This window comes from Tupaia chinensis, unplaced genomic scaffold, assembly GCF_000334495.1.
Source record: "Tupaia chinensis unplaced genomic scaffold, TupChi_1.0 Scaffold000226_1, whole genome shotgun sequence".
In the NCBI taxonomy this organism is placed as follows: domain Eukaryota; kingdom Metazoa; phylum Chordata; class Mammalia; order Scandentia; family Tupaiidae; genus Tupaia; species Tupaia belangeri.
In genome coordinates, this window is record NW_006159701.1 from 4,881,732 (window position 1) to 4,900,486 (window position 18,755).

Genomic DNA, 18,755 nt, shown 5'->3' on the forward strand with positions numbered 1-18,755 from the left:
ATCAAACTCATCGTTCTGGAAGACGTTGTGACGAGACGTCACTAGGGGTGTTGGGTCTGGTTTCATCTGTCTGGGGGGAGGTGATAGAGAAGTCAATTCAAGTAGGCCCTGCCAGCTGATTCCTACCTGCACCCCACTCCCCCCTGCCCTGCTACATCCATCAAGATTTTTCACAGTCATACCTAGGGCACCACCTAAAAAGCTTTAAGGAGAGCCAGCCAGTAGGGTGGTGGTGAAGACAGCTGGATCAGACACAGCTGGCTATGCAATTTCAGTCCTGGACCCAGTGGCTTGAAAAACATGCCAGGCATGTGTACATGCCCGAAATCCCAAAAGAACGGTAGGTAAGGAACTTCACTGTGGCTGTACTTCCTCCCCAGGAGGAACGGCCACACTGCAGCCCCCTCCATTATCCTACTGGGATTTTAGGCATGTGTGCACACTCACTGCCATGTTTGCCACTTTGTCACTTTCCCGCTCTCTGTCTCTTTCTGAAGTGTGCACGTGCTCTATAGCAAATTTAAAAAAAAAAAAAAATTTGAGGGCAGACAAGGCCCTGCCCTAACTGGTCCCTGCTTGGGTAAGCAGCCACACCTCAAATGAAGCTCCTTCCCATTCCCTGAATGCCATTCACACAGGTTTGTTTTTGTTTAATTTTTGCCATAGGGTGTGTGTGCTTGGCAGACACAGAGAGAGTGTGATAGAGGGAAAGCAAGAAATCATCTCCCCAGGAAGAATGGCCACACTGCAGCCCCCTCCATTATCCTACTGGGATTTTAGGCATGTGTGCACATGCACTGACATGTTTTTCTTTTTTTGGGGGGAGAGGTTTTTGCTATAGAGCATGTGCGCTTGCCAGAAAGACAGAGAGAGACATAGAGAGAGAAATCATCCCCCAGAGGAATGGCCATGCCACAATCCCTTCTACTCCATTCTCCTCCTGGGATCTTGGGCACGCACGCACATGCGCCCGGTGTGAGTTTAAGCCACTGGGTCCAGTCCCTTAACTTTTTGTGCCTCAGTGCTCTCACCTGCATAACACAAAGGAGCACAAGAAGGCTGAGGACTTAACTTCACTCATTCATTCGGTAAATACATTTGTTCACGGAAGGAGTGCCCATTCATGAACTCGGTCCTATTATTCCGTGGGGCCTTCAGAGTGGCAGTGAGCTGAACTCAGAAAGGCTAGCTATGGGACCAGCTGGTGGCATGGTGGTTAACATATTGCATCCTACACAGGGATCTGCCCACTGTCCATATGCCAACTTTATGATTTGAGTCCCAGACCTGGCGACCTGAAAAACACATCAGAGGGGCCAGCAGGTGGTGCGGTGGTTAAGGTGTTGCACTCCCACATGGCCGACTGTGGTTTGAGTCCTAGACATGGTGGCTTGCTTTCTCACTTTCTCTCTCTCTACCTGTCTCTCTCTGGAGAGCACACATGCCTTGATAATGATAATAAATAAAATTAAATAAAATAATTCTTTAAAAAAAGAAAAACATACTGGGTATGTGTGCATGCATGTACAAGATCCCCAAAAAAGGGAGAGGTGGAGGAGAAGGGATTGGGACATGACTATGCCCCATTGGAAGGTACTTTCTCACTTTCCTTTCTTTCTTCTAGTAATTAAAGGAAAAAAAAAAAACAAGAAAGGTTGGGGGACCAGCATTTGGCATAATGGCTATGTCGCTGGACTCCTATGTAGATGACTGCAGTTTGAGTTCCGGACCCAGTGACTTAAACTCACTCCGGGCACATGTGCGTGCATGCCCATGATCCCGAGAGGAGAATGGAGGAGAAGGGATTGTGGCGTGGCCATCCCCCCTGGGGGCTAATTTTTTGCTTTCTGTCTCTCTGTCTCTCTCTGTCCTTCTGGTGAGCGTACACGCCCTATAGCAAAACCTCCAAAAAAAAAAAGAAAGGCTAGGTATAAAGGAAGTGAGAAGCTTTGGGGTCCTCCTTCAGGAATCTGCTGGGAAGGTGACAAGGACAGGGCGGGTCAGTAACTTAGTTTGCTCAGAAGGGCTTGGCATCTTTTGCTGCATCCTCTGTCTTCCCTCAGGGGTGTGTGGGCCGTCTAAGTGTGCACACTCAGTCCTCCAAGGGGTATGTGAGAACCTCCTGGACGGCCTAAGGTTTTCACCAGGGGACTTTAAAGAGTTTGTGGAAAAACAGAATTAAAGTACAAATTTATTTTGGTGTGAAAAAATTGAGAATCCATGCATGGTTTTTTTATAATATGTATTTTCCATGAACTTGCTAAAGACCCTGTCTATGTATGTTTTTCTAAGAGGGCATTACTTTAAGAGGTTAGGAAACACTGCTGGAGGGGAAAGAGAGCACGCTGAGACCTGGATCCCATGGGAAGGAAGAGTGGAGGCAGTGGAGGGCCCCCCACCCACAGGCCTCCTCCCACCTGCCCCTCCCACCTGTCTAGGCTGCGGTCCAGCTGGCTGAGGGCAGGGGCCAGGCGCTCCTCCAGGATATTGTTGATCACCTGCTCCGGGTCGTAGTGGTAGTGCTCCAGGCAGGCCAGGATGAAGCCCTCGCCGAGGTCTGGCAGCAGGTCCTTCACTTGGGAGATGAGCGAGTCCAGCTCCACGCCAGACACAGCAGGGCCCAGGGCAGCAGCTGCTCCCAAGCACTGTAGCAAGAGCCAGAATAAAGGAGGAAAGATTAAGCCAGGAGGCAGAAAGGGCAATGGGCGACAGACAGCACCAGATTCGGCCCTGGGAGGCCTGATTTGAGTCCTGGCCCTGCTCCTTCTGGCTGTGGGGCCTCGGCCAAGGGATTGGAATCTCCATGAGCCTCCATTTCCTCCTCTATGAAAAAGGAGGCTCTTCTGGCTGTGTGACTCTAGGCAGGTGCTTGCCCTCTCTGAACCTGTTTCTTCCTTATAAACCAGGCAGACTGCCACTTTCGTGGAGATGATGCACAATAGCTCAAAGAGATGATGCACATAAATCACCGAGCACAGTGCCCAGTGCAGACTAGGCCCTCCATGAATGGCTGTGGTTTCTGCTAATCAAGGGCCTTTTCCAACTCCAAGTTACTCACGTTGGAGGGGAATAGCAACCACCTGTCCAGACTGTATGCAATTACTCCCCTTTAATTACATTCTCTCTGGTCAAGGGAATTTGTTTTACATACTGCTCAATGTGGCTTAATTCTGTTAGGCTTTTTACTTAAGGAAATTTACAAATTGAAACAACAATAAAAACCCTCCATGACTCAGACAAAAAGCCAAAAGGGGTGGGAGGCAGGCAGGAGCACAGCAGTAACGCAAGTGAACCCCCATGAGAAAGGTCCAGGGTTCGTGTCTCTAGACCTCAAGCTTGCTAGGAATGCACTGATGCAGCATGGCTGAGAATGGAGGTGGAGAGTGACGTGAAGACCCTTTTGGGGGTGCCTGTCTCTCTATCTGTCTCTCTCTCATGTAAAAAAACAAGTAAACTTAAAAAAAAAAAAAGCCACCAGATGGAGAAGAGGGTGCGAAAAGGTGGAGGGGACTGTCCTTCTCCAAGGATCTGGAGAACAAGAAGAACAGTAGCATTTGTTCATGGAGCATCGAGGGCCAGCCAAGCTCTCAGAGTGTTGCACACAGCAGCTCTGGGAACCCCAGCAGCCTTGTGGGGGTGGGCACCGTTGTCTATCTTCTCCTCACAGAAGAAGAACCAAGGCTCCATTGAGTGACAGGCCTATGGCCATACAGCTGGCAAACGACAGAATCAGGAGACACCCCTGGGTGGCCAGAGCCATGTCTGTGGTCTTAATCCCTATGGCAGGCTGCCTCCCACCACACAGGGAGGGGCCTGAGCTCCGCAACCAATCAGTGGAGCCACAACACAGCCGGTTCTGGAGAGAAAGCACAAGATCTGAGGTTTCCCCAGCTCTGAGGTCGAGGAGCCCTCTAGTCACATGGAGGGGTTTCTGGGGAGGCCAAGGGGTAGGACCTGGTACTGCTTCCGGTGACCAAAGGAGCTCCTTTTTTTTTTTGAATAGGGTCTTGCTATATCATGATCCTCTTGCCTCAGCTCCCCAAGTAACTGGGACTACAAGCACATGCTACCATACTTGGCTTTTTAGGGTAGATCAGGAATCAAACCTGCCTCCCATGTGGCCTCAGTCTGTCTAGTAACAGCATTTACCAGTGCGTGCAACAGCAGCTGGGCCAGAAGTTCCACTTTTATCTGCTTAGAGGAGAGCTCTGGGGAGGATTCCTATTCAAAAGCTTCACCTCTTGTTTTACAGAGGGGAAACTGAGGCTTTGGTGGCTAGTGTAACTTGTTCACTTCTCACGGCCTGTCCAGCAGGTCTTCGGCTGGCTCAGGACCCTCCAAAGGCTGCACAGAGCTGAACAGAACTTGATGTTGTCATTTAAAAAAGAAACCTTTGTCCCTGCGTGTGGAAACAGAGAGGCTTCCCGCTGCCCCACCTCTCAGATGGGGCCCGGAGGGGGTGGAGAAGAGGGGAGAGCGCCACCCGACACACCTCCTCATCCTCAGAATTCTCCAGCTGCAAGGACGTCTGACTGGCTGGCTTTGCAGAAACGGCGACCCCATTGGGCTCCCCGTGACGATCCTCAGCTCCCAGTGGGGCTTTAGCATCCGTGCCTTTCCTCCTGTCCACTCCTTCCCATGCGCTCTCGACTGCCTGGAGAATGTAGGCGGTCCGTGTCTCATCTCTGTGATGGCGTGTTAAGGGGTCCATCCTCCACAGCATTCTCTGCCTCCTCAGCTCGGAGGTAGTGGAATTTCTCAGGCCTTCCGCCACACGGCTTCTGCCAGGGACTTTCTGAGCTGCGCCCATGAGCACCACAGGCACCTGGTCACGTGGGAAAACAGGACAGACCATGCCACAAGTGCCTCACGGCCCAGTACCTGCCACTCAGCAGAAAGCTGCTCTGGGTGGGTGGGCCGGGGGCTGCCATCAGTGTCCTGAGACATGGCACTTGGATGAACCAGCAGCTCTTTTGTGCTATGAGGACAAGAACCTGACAAGGCCACTGCCATGGGGCTTCCTGTCCATCCAGCTGAAGGCATTCGGAATCTGCTGGGGGTCCCTGAGGCAGGACTGAGCAACCTAGCCCTGCCACCAAAATGGCCCACAGGCCTGTGCCTCTCAGTCAGTTCCTCCCTCCCCACCGCTCCCAGCACTGTGCCAAGCCAGAAATCTGAGAGTCACCTGAGACTCCCTCGCTCCACGTCCAGTCTAAACACTCCTCACCTGGGCCAGGAATCCCACAGCAGCCTCCTTGCTGGCCCCTGGGCCCCATGGGGTCCCAGGTCAGTCCATTCTCCTCCCTGCACCAGAGGAGGGTTTTCTAAAGTACAGAACTGTCCATGTGACCTGCCTCACCGCCTTCCACAGTCGCCAGTGCTTACAGGACACAGCCCAAACTACCTAGTGAGGTCCCCCAAGGCTGTACAGGGCTGCTGGCCCCAGTATACCTGCCACGGCCCCCCAGAGGCCCCTCCCTCACAGTCAAACCCCGCACTGTAACCACACTGTCTGTAGGCTCCTCAGAGGGCCTGTTTGCTCTGTCCTTTCCCCAGCGGTAACCCCTGTCCTTCAGTCCTGACTTGGCCATCTTCTGTCCCTCTGCAGCTCTGAGCTGGAACACAGCTTCCATCTGACATTGCTTCCATCCCAACCTGAGCACCACTGGCTGAGGCACCTCCTCTGGTTCTGGCTCTTGGAATCCCTCCCATATGGTGCTCTGGCCAATTGCACGTCACTTGGCCACCTCCCCTCCCACAGTGAGGCCTATGAGGGCAGGACTGAGTCCATGTTGGTCACACAGACCCAGAGGCTCCAGGAGCACCTAGAGAAGGCAGGACCGTACATCTCCTGCCCTGAGTATCAGGGCAGTCATCTCTCCTAGAAAAGGGATCATATGGCCTTGGCAGGCCTCTAGGGGTAGCTGGTGGACCTGTGTGTTCTGGGGCTCAATTTCACTCTGCTTCCCTGGGTCTCAGCAGCCCATCTCTGACCTGGCCAGCTGGGCCACGTCCCTGTGGACCGCAGGAGAAGGATACAAGACTGACGAGGCCTGTTGCAGCAAGCTGATGTCTTCCGCCACCGGGAAGAGAGCGTCATAGTCCCGGAGGAACCTGCCGGTGAAGAGAGCGGATAGGGTAGAGGGACAGGGTTGGGGCCACGGGTACAGTGTGTGCTGTAGGTCACCCCCTGTCTGCTACCCACCCACAACTGCCAGAAGCTTGAAGCAGTGGTGAGCATGTGGCAGGGGCTCTGTTATGGAAGTCTTCATGGGGACTGGTGGGAGGCCCGTGGGCCTGTCCCACTGCTGGCCCCTGCTCAGCCGCACTCACCTCTTCTCCTGCAGCAAGGAGCTGAAGATCTGAAGGAACTCTTCGATGAAGCCCTGAATGTTGTCACAGCTGGAACAGGACACCGGGAAGATGAGCCCATGCAATGCCAGAAGGTCTGCAGCTCCCTTCCATGCCCACCCTGCCCCCCTGCAAGGCTCTGGCCAGTTAGAGAAAAGAGGTATTTGTCTCAGTTTCCCATCTCTGCTCAGCCAACCCCAGAGGTTGAGAGGTGAGAGGAGGTAATGGGGATGCTTCCTGCTAGCTTGAGGAGGGGCCCTTCCACTGGGAGGCAGCTCCAGAGGGCTCACCTGTTCTCTAGGATGGGAAGGAGGCAGATCTGGTTCAGGAGGATGTGAAAAATCTCCAGTAGTTTCTTCCTGGAATGGCAGAGCCTCTGCCACAGGTCACCTAGAAGCCTTGGAAGGCCAGAGGGACAAAAGAACAGGTTTAAGAGACAAAAGGCACCAAAGGGACTTCTTACTGAAGCTGCAGGGGCCTCCCTGGGGCTGAGGTCTCCCAGCTCACTGCTGAGAGCTGCCGGCCAACGGCTATAGAGCCTGAGGAGCCATTGGTTCTAGGGTGCTCCTCAGTTCAAGCAGTAGTTCAGGGCTGGCAGGCCGGTCACTGAGAGCTTGGAGCAGGAGCTGAGAGCAGGACTTAAATGCAGGCTTCAGCCATCATATTAGCTGCCAGGACTTGGGGGATACTATGTTCATAGACATAACTGCCTAGGCACAAGCAGGACTTTGGGACAAACCTTCTTTGTGCTATTTGGAAACCCTTTTCTGGTGATAATCTTTCTCCACAGGTCCCCACACAATTCCTTAGAGAGCACTTGTTTAAAAAAATTCTTAAGAGGGCCAGTCCCATAGAGCAGCGATTAAGTACTACACAGAGGAAGCCGGATTCCTCGTGGCTGAGCAGGGTTCAATTCCGGGCCTGGGCAACTTGAAAAATAACTGAGTATTCACACACATGGCCAGGATCCCATTGGGATAAACTGGGGAAAAAGGGATTGTGGCATCACCAGGCTCTATTTGCAGTGGGGGGGAGGGTTCTCTCTCTCCCTCTATTGTGTGCATGCATGCACTCTCTGACATACTAAAAAAAAATCTTAAAAGTCAAAAAAAAAAAAAAAAAGCAAGGGCTAATTTTTACCCGGACTAGGTAGAGACACACAAGTCCGAAGTACCTGACCCGTGGTCCTACTCCCTTGTCTTAGAAGGGACCCTAGGGCCAGCAGGTAGCATGGTGATTGGGGTGCTGGACTACGACATGGCTAACCGTGGTTTGGGTCCCAGATCTGACAGCTTGCTTTCTTACTTTCCCTCTCTCTTTTTCCCTCTGTTCAAATGGAAAAAAAAAAATTACAAATAAAATGGAATAAAGTTTTTTAAAATTTTATTTATTCGTTCATTTATTTTAATTTGACCAGAGGGAGACAGAAAGTGAGAAAGCAAACCACCAGGTCTGGGACTTGAACCATGGTTAGCCATGTGAGAGTGTCCAGCGCCTTAACCACCACACCACCTGCTGGTCTTCCAATAAATAAATAGTTCTAAAAAAAAAAAAAAAAAAAGGACAGAAAACCCTGGGAAGGACCGGCCAATCTTTCCCACACAGCATCCTTAGTTTTGTCCCCGCCTCACTTGCTATCTTCAAGCCTCCTCTTCTTAATTGCAGACTCCATTTCGGGAACTGCCACTTCGTAAAAGGAAGCCAGTCTGTGGAGACACACACAGGTAAAAGGCTGGATTAGTTCACAGGTGCCACACTGTGCTAGAAAGTCAAAGCACACGCAAGCGAGCGGGAAGGTCCCTTTCTTCCTCCTGCTATTCTCTCCCAGGACCACTCTGGTTCTTCCCCAAGCCCACCCAAGATTGACCCACTGTGGCTGGTCGTAGGAACAGCTTCACAGGAAGGGACCATCTAGGCCCAGATAGGCTCACCCTTTCCTTCTTTCCTTTCCTTTCTTTCTTTTTTTTAAAAAAGTTTTTGCTATAAGAGCACATGTTCTCACTCGGGAAAGAGAGAGAAAAGAAAAAAAGAAAGAGAAAGCGAGAAGGAACTCCTCAGGGAATGGCCATGCCGCAATCCCTTCTCCTCCAGTCTCCTCTCAGGATTTGGGCACACTCACAGACCCAGTGTATTTTTTGAAGCTGCTGAGTCCAGGACTCACGGTGGGATCCAGCCACCCTAACTACCACATCACGGGCTGGCCCCCACATAGGCTCTCCCTAACAGAGCCACCAGACTTCCTGGGTTGAACAACAGGTACAAGGTTACTCTTCTTTCTTATTTAAAAACTGCAAGCTTTGGGGTCAGATGATGGCGAAGGGAGACCTCAGGTTTCAGTCGTGGGACCTCCTTATATATGCCCTGTGCCTGTGATCGGGGCTGGCTGAGGCTGGGGCAGTCATGGTGTGAGGACTCTATTGGGTTGCCTGTCTATCTCTTTCATGGAATAAATAAATAAACTTTAAAAAAACACCTGCCAGCTTCATATGGACAGAAGTGTACAACCACTCCCATTTTAGTTATGAGATGGGGCAAGGGGAAGCGCTATAGTTGGGTAACCAAAACTGTTTTGGCAGGATTTAGAATCTTAAAAATGGTTTTAACATGAAAATGTCAGCACAATATTTTTGTGCTCATTCAAAATATTAGGTCATCAGAAAAGTCATGATGTGTTTTTCTGTGCGAAAATGCATCGCCAACCCAGTAGTTTAAGTGGTGCCAGCCACAAGCCTAGTGGTTAAGGTGGCTGGATCCCACGTGGACAACCATGGTTGGAATCTCAGCCCTAACAGCTTAAAAAACATGCTGAATGCATGTGTGTGCATGCCCCAAATCCCAACAGGATGGAGAAATGGAGGAGAGGATATTGTGACATGACCATGCCCCATTGGGGTGCTTTCTCCCTCTCTGGTGTGTGCATATGCCCTCTGGCATTTAAAAAAAAAGGCATTTAAAAATAGGCTAAATAACAGAGGGCATTTATGCTCAACAGAAAAAGAGAGAGGGAGAGGAAGAAAGCACCTCCCCCAATGGGACGTAGTCATGCTGCAATCGCTTCTCCATTTCTCCATCATGTTGGGATTTTGAGCATGCACACATACTTGTGTTTTTCTTATCTTTTTTTTTTTAAATATTATTTAAGTTTATTTATTATTATCATTTTTTAATTTGACCAGAGAGAAAATGAAAAACTAAGCTGCCAGGTCCAGGACTCTAACTGCAGCCGGCCATGTGGGAGTCTAGTGCTTTTAACCACCATGCCACCTGCCAGCCTCCCGCGGTGTGCAAGATTCAAACTGCTCTGTCGGCCATGTGGGATCTGGTTCCCTTAACCACCAGGCCATGGGGCTGACCCATGATTTAAATGAACAGTATTTTTGGTTTTATGAGTTAAGCAGCATTATTTCTGTAACTTCTCTAAAATAAAAGAATGACATATATATCAAAACATCTTCAAAGAAATATAATTATACTAATAAACAAAAACTGTAGGGTGTTCCCTCCCTCCTATAATTTCTCTCTCTGGCACATCTGTACCTAGCACAGGATCTGTGCTGTGCTTTGGTTCTTTGCAGCCTTGGCGACTCCCCACCCACCCCTTTCCAACTCAGATCTGAACTCTCTACCGCAGTCACACAGCTCCCGTCTTCCCAGAGACCAGTGCACCAGAGCCCTCTGGCTGCCTTTCAGGCTAATGCTGCTGGCCACATCCCTCCCCCTTCTGCCCCTCTTCCCCTCCCTCCTCCAAGCAGCATTCCAGGCTCACCTCCTCCCTGTGGATCTCCTGATCACACTCACCATAGAGTCCTCCTTCCTGGACGTAGATGCTCTGTACTTTGAAAATATTGCCCAGAAAATTGAAAATGCAGCTGCCTTTTTCCTGTGGTGTAATTCTTCCTCCCTACATCCTAAGCTTCCCAAAGCTAGATCTGCAGCTTCAGAGCCTAGGACAGTGCTAAGCTTGTAGCAGGTGCTCTGTAAACATTGGGCTGTCATCTGCCTGGTTTCTGGCAACATCTCTGCTACTGTAGTGCCATACGCCACAGGGAAACTAAGCCAAAAGAGGCAGGCCTTCTAGGCCCACAGCATGGCACCAGAGAGGACAGCAAGGGCAGTTTGGCCCACACAGGTTTGGCTGTTGCCAAGATACCTTGCTAGTGGGAGGGTAAATGAGAACAACCCCTGTGGAGGGCGATTTGGCAAGAGCTATGAAAATTTTAAAAGCACATACCATCTGTCCCTGCGATTCTACTTCTAGGAATTATTCCTTGGATATACTTGTAAAGGTGCAAAATGACGTGTGTGCCAAGGTGTTCTGTGTATCGATACCATTAGCATTTTGTGGTAATAGCAAACAAATGAAAAAAACCTAAAGGCCCATCTATGGGGTCGGGTATCCCATATGTACAACGGAATTGTACCCAGCCACATCAAAGACAGAGAGTGATTTATGCATGGGAAAAGCAACATTAAGTCAAACGGGAAAATGCAAACTGCTTACGGTACTTATGATATGCCAGCATTACATTTTTTAAAAAGGGGTGAGATACATAATGTGTATATTTGCTTGTACAAGAGGATTTCAGAAAGTTCGTGGAAGGCTGGTCCTGTAGCATAGTGGTTAAGTAAGCCAGGTTTCACCTGGCCAACAGTAATTCGAATCCCAGCACTGGTGGCTTGGAAACACTCCAGGCATGCATGTGTGCATGCCCAAAGTCCTGACAGGTTAAAGGTGGAGAAGAAGGAATCACAGCATAGCCATACCTCACTGGGGCAGGGGTGCTTCCTCCCTCTCTCTGTCTGTCTCTGTCTCTGTTTCTCACTAGCAAGAACACAAACCTTCTGGCAATTAAAAAAGTTTCATAGCAAAATGGAATTAAAGAACAAGTTTATTCTGGTACAAGCAATTTTTTATATCTATGCATAGTTTTTCACATGTATGTTCCATGAATTTTTTTGAAGACCCTTATATATGCCTATGTATAGATATATCAGAAAAATTCCACCAAGAAGCTAATGATGGGGGCTGGCAGGTGGTATGGTGGTTAGGGGTGCTGGACTCCCACGTGGCCAACCATGGTTCGAATCCCAGACCTGGTGGCTTGCTCTCTCACTTTCCCTTTCTCTCTCTCTCTCTTTCTCTCTGGTCAAATTAAAATAATAATAATAATAATGACAAATGGATAAATAATTTTTAAAAAAAGCTAATGACAATGGTTGTCTGTGAGGAAAAGAACTGAAGAAGGAGGAAAGGGAGATTTTCCACTGTGTATTTTAAACATCTGGAGTTTTGAACATTGTGAGTGTATTATTCATTCATAAAATTAAAGGACAGAAAGAGATAAACTCAGATATACTTACGTAGATGTGAGAGAAGGAGAGAGAAGGTTGTTATGAGAAGGGTTAGAGAAAGAGATACCTGGGGGACATAAACCCTTTTACTTTCTTAAATTTTCATTTTTTAAAAAGAATTATTTTATTTTAGTCATTATTAGTAGTGTTTAATTTGACCAAAGAGAGAGAGAGGGAAAGTGAGAAAGCAAGCTGCCAGGTCCAAGACTCGAACCACAGTTGGCCGTGCAGGAGTCCAGTGCCTTCGCCACCACACCACCTGCCAGCCCCTAAATTTTCATTTTTAATTTACTAGAGGGTGCATAAACTCACTGGGGAGAGAGAAAGAGGGAGAGAGAGAAAAAGTACAATCCCTATGGGAGATACTCATGCTGTAATCCCTTTTCCATTTCTTCTTTTCGGATTTTCGACATGTACATACATACAGGTGATGTGTTTTTCAAGTCCAAATCGTTTGGCCAGGTGGGGGATCCAGCTACCTTTTTTTTTTTCTTTTTTTTGAGAGATTTTTGCTACCAGGTGTGTGAGCTCGCCAGAGAGACAGAGACTGAAAGCAAGAAATCACTCTCTAGGGGGATGGCCATACCGCAATCTCTTCTCCTCGAAATCCCTTCTCCTCCATTCTCCTCTCGGGATTTTGGGTGTGCACACGCACGCACCACCCAGCATGAGTTTAAGCCGCCAGGTCCGGGACCCGAACTGTGGTCAACCATGTGAGAGTCCAGTGCCTTAACCATGATGCCACTACTGGCTCCAGGAAACAACCACCTTAACCACACCAGTGCTAGCCCAACCGTAACCCCTCTCGGGAACTGGGGCATTCCTATCCTCCAGAACGGCCTGAACAGGCTGGGCTGGCCCCAGGCTGTTTGTGGGTCAAAGGCAGTGTCACTTTCGATCAGAAGTGTTTCTCTTTCTTCCTCCTCACTCAGAGAAGGGTGCACTCTCCCCTGCCTCCTCTGTCCCTTGCAGGAAAGTTATTTTCCCAAAGTTACCATCCCCATCTTCAAAGACCCTTTCAAAAGCCATCTGAGCCATATTTGGGGAGTCACTTCGACAAAATGAAAAAATGCTTATGACAAGTGGAAAAAAACTAGGTACGAAGGTCAAGTAATAATACAAACTTTCATGATGATTTTTATTCCCTATGTTTCTATGTTTTCCAAATTGCCCACAAGCAGGAGCTCCTTTTATCATGAGAAAAGATCTTGTTTTTCAATGTGGGTAGCTACGTCCCCTTCTGTCGGGGCTGATCAGCACTTTATCCTAACCCTGACCAGTGCTAGGTATGTCACTGCCGATCAGCACTGCATCCCCACAGTCTCTGGGAGGCTCATCAATCCTAATGTCTGGTTTTCAGCTGAGACCAAGGAGAGGTCACAGCACCAGCTGCCATCCCTGGCACATGTCGGCACTAGATAAATGTTTTGTTGAATGGGTGAGTAAATGACCAAATGGATAGACGGCTGGGTGGATGGAGATGGGCAGCTCCCAGAAGCCCCTGCAAATGTGGAGGAGAGAAGCCTGGCAAAAGGGACAGACAGAGGCACTGAGAAACGGCCAGCACCGTCACTGCCAGGCAATGTGCGGGTTGCCAGCCCCTTCGTGCCATGCCCATGCACTCTTTCTTGTTTCTGGTTTCTGTTTTATGCTAGAGTGTGTGCACATACACAAGGGGGCGTGGGGTGGGGGACACCCAAAATAACCTTTTGTCAGGCTGCAATTCATTCCTTTTCTCCAACTCTCCCAGCTCCTGGGAGCATGCACACATGCCTAGAGTGTTTCAGGCCGATCAGTGGACTTGAACCCATGGTCTACCATATGGTTTCCAGCCTTCCAGGGCACTCGCATTACTGCTGCACTACAGCAGTTGGACCCTGGACACCCCTTTCTTCCTGCACTGGGAACAGATGCTCATAGCACTAAGTGGGCAAAGTGGGCCTCCCTCATTCTCCCCCTCGTCTGTTCATCTAACCCAGCAGGGTTGATCTAACCCAGGAGGCTCTATGACTTCTGGATAAAAGCATCCAGCTTACCGCCTGCAGGATAAAGCACCGCCCTCCCCCTCCCGGCTAGCACATTCACTCCTGAGTCTGACTTTCACTGACTTACCAGGAGTTTCTTATTGCTACCACTCATTTTGCTACTGGTGTCCCCATCCCTGCCTCATGTCGTACTCTACCCTTGCCTCTCCCCTGGACACACCCTGGGCCTCTGCAGGGTTCACTTCACCCGCCTGCCTACAATCACCTTCCTGTCACTACAATCTCTTCGTCTGGAAGCTCCAACTCATTCTTCAAGACCTCCCTTAAGGGTCTGCTCCAGGCCCCAAGCGGGAGCACCTCTGTTGTTTCTCATGTGTGTTCTCCTCTAGGCCAGATGCTCAAGTCCTTTGACACTTCTGATTGACAATCACTCCCTGTGCCTGCCCATGACAGGGCTTTGAAATAAAACAAAGTGGAACTGAAACTATCCTATTCTTAGCCGTATTTTTCCCCTCCCCTGTCCTGTTCATATCCAAAAAAGAAAAGTACTTTGAGAATGCAGGCTATAGGCCAGCTGGTGACATGGTGGTTAAGGTGGCTGGATCCCACATGGTTGACTGCATGGTTCGAGTCCCAGAAAAATATGCAGGGTGTGCGTGTGGGTGTCCAAAATCCAGAAAGGAGGAAGAAATGGAGGAGACAGGACTGCAGCATAGGGGGTACTTTATCACTTACCCTCTCTCTCTGTCTCTCTCTAGCAAATGCACGAGCCCTGTAGCAAAATTTAAAAAAATAAAAAAAGAAAGAAAGAAAATGCAGACTCCAAATGAGCAGGATTTGTACCTGTCTTCCTCGCCACTACATCCCAGGCTGGAAGAGGTGCCAGCACATTCTAAGCACCCAGTAAACACAGAGTGAATAGCACACCCCTCCCCCCAATAGAAGCTCTCCGACAGCCAGAACCGCCACCATACCTGTAACAGAAGTCGTGTTTCTGGAATGTCTGACAAGCCAGAGGGAAGATATCCAGAAAGGCCCACAGCGTAGTACAGGTATCACAAAGGTAGAGAACAATGTCCTTTAATTCCTGTTGCCAAGAGAAAACACTGGATCATTCTTCTCTGTCCCCACACATGGCTCTGCAGTCGGACTGGGACAAAGTTGACAAAACTAGGGTCCCCAATAGGCAGGATGTGGCACAAGGGGAAGAGAACACAGGGGGTCCTGAGCATGGCCTGGCTGGTCTATCCCTAGGAGCGAGATCTGGGCGAGTCGCCTAACCTGTCTGAGCTCAGATCTCGCCACCATAGACCCAGCGCTCTCTAGGGTGACTCCTAGCTCTAAGTTAATGTAATTCTCTCCTCTAAGCAGAAAGAAAACCAACTCTCGAATCTGAACACTTCTGGTCCTACACAGAGAAGGAACATCCCAGCAAGGTCAAGAATATCAGGCTCACACTTTTGTTTTAAAAAATTTGTCAGAGGGCATGTGTGCTTGCTAGAGAGAGATGGAGAGACAGAGAGAGAGGGAAAAAGGGAGAGAAGGAAAGCATCCCCAAAGGGGCATGGTAACACTGTAATCCCTTCTCCATTTCTCCATCCTGTCAGGATTTGAGGCACACATGCACATGCACCCAGCATGTTTTTCAAGCTTTAGGGGCTGGGATTTGAACTGTGCGGTTCGCCACATGCGACCTTAACCACTAGGCCACAGAGCTGGCCCTCAAGCTTATGCTTTTCTTACATTTTGAAGAGGGTATAGAGAATATGGGGTGCTTTTCCATACATTGTCCTGACTCTCTGATGACTCTGAAAAGTAGGCTGTTTGGATCTCTGTTTTACAGACTAGGAAACTGAGGCTCGGAGGGGTAATAGGACTCTCTCCACAGCACCCAGCAGGCAGCTCTTAGAAATAGATACTGCCATTACCCCAAGAGATTGCAAGCTCCGGGAGGGCAGCTCACAGCTGCCTCACTCCTCCTCTCTGGTACTTAGCACAACACCTGATACACGCTCAGCCTCCCTAAATCTTCGCCTTCGTCTGTTGTCCCCAATTAGACTCTAAGTCCCATTAGAACAAGTACCACGTCTGTTTTCGCTCACTGCTTCACTCTCAAGGCTGAGTACAGAATCTAGTACATGCTGGGGGCTCCTCAGTATAAATCCGCTGAATGAATGAATGAATGAATGAATGAGAATGAATAGCTCAATGAATAAGGCATGAATGAGCCTATTGAGTTAAAAGAACTAGACCCCTGGTTCTCTGAATTCCAATTCTCTGTTCTTTCTACTGTTTGCTCCCAGAGAGAAGCACAAGCTTGCTGAAAATGCTGCAAACTGTGATAGGAATACATGGCTGCTCGCTGCGATGACGACCAGGGCTGTGAGCTGGGGAAGGAATGCTGGGTCCTGTTACGGTAGTTTTCCCAGCTTCAGGGCCGACAGGCTCTGGCTAGAGGGACAGGTCAGAAAGGGACTGGGTTGAAGGGCAACCTCACCAGCAGAGGCATGTCACTGGGGGTCAACCGGCTCCTTTCCTCGAGTTTCTGGGGTGTGGCACTGGCCCCGTCTCGTTGCAAGCCACAGTGCTGCAGGATATTGCTGAAGACCTGTGAAAGGCAAAAGGGAATTCTCCCACATGCTATGAGACTTGGACAAGGACCCCCCTCCTACGGCTGGGGATGAGTACTGAAAACTGCCTTGGAATCTACGGATACGGCTAGACGATGACCTTCTCAGAGAGCAGGGTCAGAAGAGAAACCATGAAATGGAGATGACGAGAGCTTCCTCCTATTGAGATTGTGGAGAGGATTGAGAAGACAACATCAGGGCTGGCAGGTGGTATGATGGCTAAAGGCACTGGATTCCCACATGGCCAACTACAGTTCGAGTCTCAGACCTGGCGGCTTGCTTTCTCACTCCCCCTCACCCCCAGTTAAATTAAAATAAACGAATAAATAAATAGGGACCAGCAGTTGGTGTAATAGTTATGTCACTGGACTCCCATGTAGTTGATCATGGTTCAGTCCTGGACCCGGTGGCTTAAATTCACGTCGGGCGCGTGTGTGTGCGTGCGTGCCCAAGATCTTGAGAGGAGAATGGAGGGGAAAGGATTGTGGCGTGGCCATCCCCCCCGGGGAATGATTTCTCACTCTCTGTCTCTCTGACTCTTTCTTTCTGGTGAGTGCATGCGCCCTATAGCAAAAACCTTTTCAAAAAAAAAAAAAAAAGATATGCCTTACTTTATTACAGATTTTGGGATCCCCTGTATATGGCTATTGATGGGAAAAATACCGAAATAAAAGACAAATCTTCAGTGAAGAGAAACCAGAGCCCATGATAAAAATCATGCAAATACTATCTTTAGGAAGGCCTGGATGCAACGATTCTACAAGTTACTGTGAACAGTGGCTATTTCTTAGGTTATGTGGGATTACAGAGAAATAATTCTCCTCTTTCTGGTTTTAAATACTTACCAAATATTCTGCAATGAACATTATTATTTCTTGAAAGAATTTTGTAAAACTTTGACATTCTTACTGAGAAACGCACGTGTCTTAGAGTGCTATCTTTAGAGGCATATAGCTGTGGGCAGACAACACAAAATGCAAAGCAAACTCTGTGTGAGTGCCAAGAGCCCTTAGAGTTCGGTCCTGGCCAAGAGGGAAAAAGGGCAAATTCAAAGGGGTGTGATCAGGGTAGGACAAAGACGCCTTCTGAGGAGGTGGGTATAGAGGGAAGGGCTGGGTTCTCAGAGTATAGTCAAGGGACAGAGTCAAGTGCAGGAGGAGTCTGCCTCCCTAGCTCACCCTCCCCTGGGCAGGGCTCAAGAGCTGGTACCTGAAGAATGGTGGGCATGGTCTCATCCAGGTCATTATAGTAACTTGGCTGTTGCATAAAGATGTTTCCTAAAAGAAGAGAAAGGCAGAAATGGGAAAAGGTGTGGGGGGGGGGGCAGTGCAGAGAACCTTCCTCCCTTTTCTCAGGCCTGTCTGTGGCTAGGACCCAGGGCGATCCTGGCCCCGGGCCTTGCTGGCACTGAGCTTTGGCCCAGCCCAGAAACTTCCCCAGGGTGGGGGGATGGACCTTGCTCGGTACAATTTAACCTTTTAACCACCTCTGCCTAGCAAGAATTACATAAAAGACTTGCCCTGGTCAAACCGGCTCGCCCTGCCATCCCCAGGGAGTGATCACACTTGGGCACCGTGCCTGGGATGACAGCATTGGCTTTGGAAGTAGGAGACAGTCATCCAGGAAAATCAGGAGATATGATCTCTTTGCTCAAAAAACCTGGACGCAACAATCCAGGATCCTTGCCAGGCCATGCCTCCAAAAATGTGAGGAGACTCCTGCAAGAAATTTCTCTGGAAATTCTTACCCTGTGCTTTTGAACTTGCTGGCCATACTAACCCAGCCTACTCCAAGGTGAGAGGCCTGTGAAGGACCTGGAGAGACGGCCATATGTCCGCAGCTGTTCCTGTCAGATGCTCATCTCTGCGAGCGCGTGGGTCAGAGCATGCGGCAGCGAACAGAGACCAAGCGCCCTGGCTGCCCAAGTGGCAAGGGAGGGAGACAGGCAGGGAGAGAGGACTGCAGCTAGCTGGGGGACAGGATGATGGGAACAATGAGAAATGCCACTGCCCTCAGAGGCCAGGGTTCCTCGTCTCACTCAATCCTAGCATCTAAGGCTCACTGATTGTCAGAATGCTCTGAATTTTATCACAGATGTCCTCTGTCTCTGGGAAGGTCTGTTCTTGGTTTCCTCCTTGATAACCCTGCAGCCCTCACCCGACCCTGGAGGATTTGAAGAAGAATGAGCTAGAAGGCCGGATGGGGCTGGGTGAGTAAGCAAGTCCCTAGGTGGCCAGACTTTCCGTAAACATTTTCCTGGACGCCACTGCATTCTCTGATTCCAGAAAGATGAGTTTTACCAGCATGGGCTTGCTCAGCACCTCCCAACTCCAGATGGGTGCTGATCCTGCAGCCTGTGCAGGTGCGCCCAGACCATCTGCGCTACCTCCTACTCCGGACAGGCAAGGAACGACTGCGTTGTCCCCCCACCGACCTC

The 18,755-nt window shown here is 49.6% G+C and overlaps 1 protein-coding gene across 1 annotated transcript in view; it reads right to left on the reverse strand.

The window, feature by feature from the left end:
* Nucleotides 1-18,755, reverse strand: part of ASCC2 (activating signal cointegrator 1 complex subunit 2) — a 59,305-nt gene that overhangs the window by 16,577 nt on the left and 23,973 nt on the right. Inside the window, 10 exon segments of the mRNA XM_006147910.3 lie at nucleotides 1-70; nucleotides 2,431-2,645; nucleotides 4,493-4,685; nucleotides 6,040-6,114; nucleotides 6,334-6,402; nucleotides 6,642-6,749; nucleotides 7,983-8,057; nucleotides 14,663-14,775; nucleotides 16,186-16,296; nucleotides 17,528-17,595. The exon segment at nucleotides 1-70 is cut by the window's left edge and continues 24 nt beyond it. Of these exon segments, the coding sequence (XP_006147972.1) occupies nucleotides 1-70; nucleotides 2,431-2,645; nucleotides 4,493-4,685; nucleotides 6,040-6,114; nucleotides 6,334-6,402; nucleotides 6,642-6,749; nucleotides 7,983-8,057; nucleotides 14,663-14,775; nucleotides 16,186-16,296; nucleotides 17,528-17,595 (1,097 nt within the window).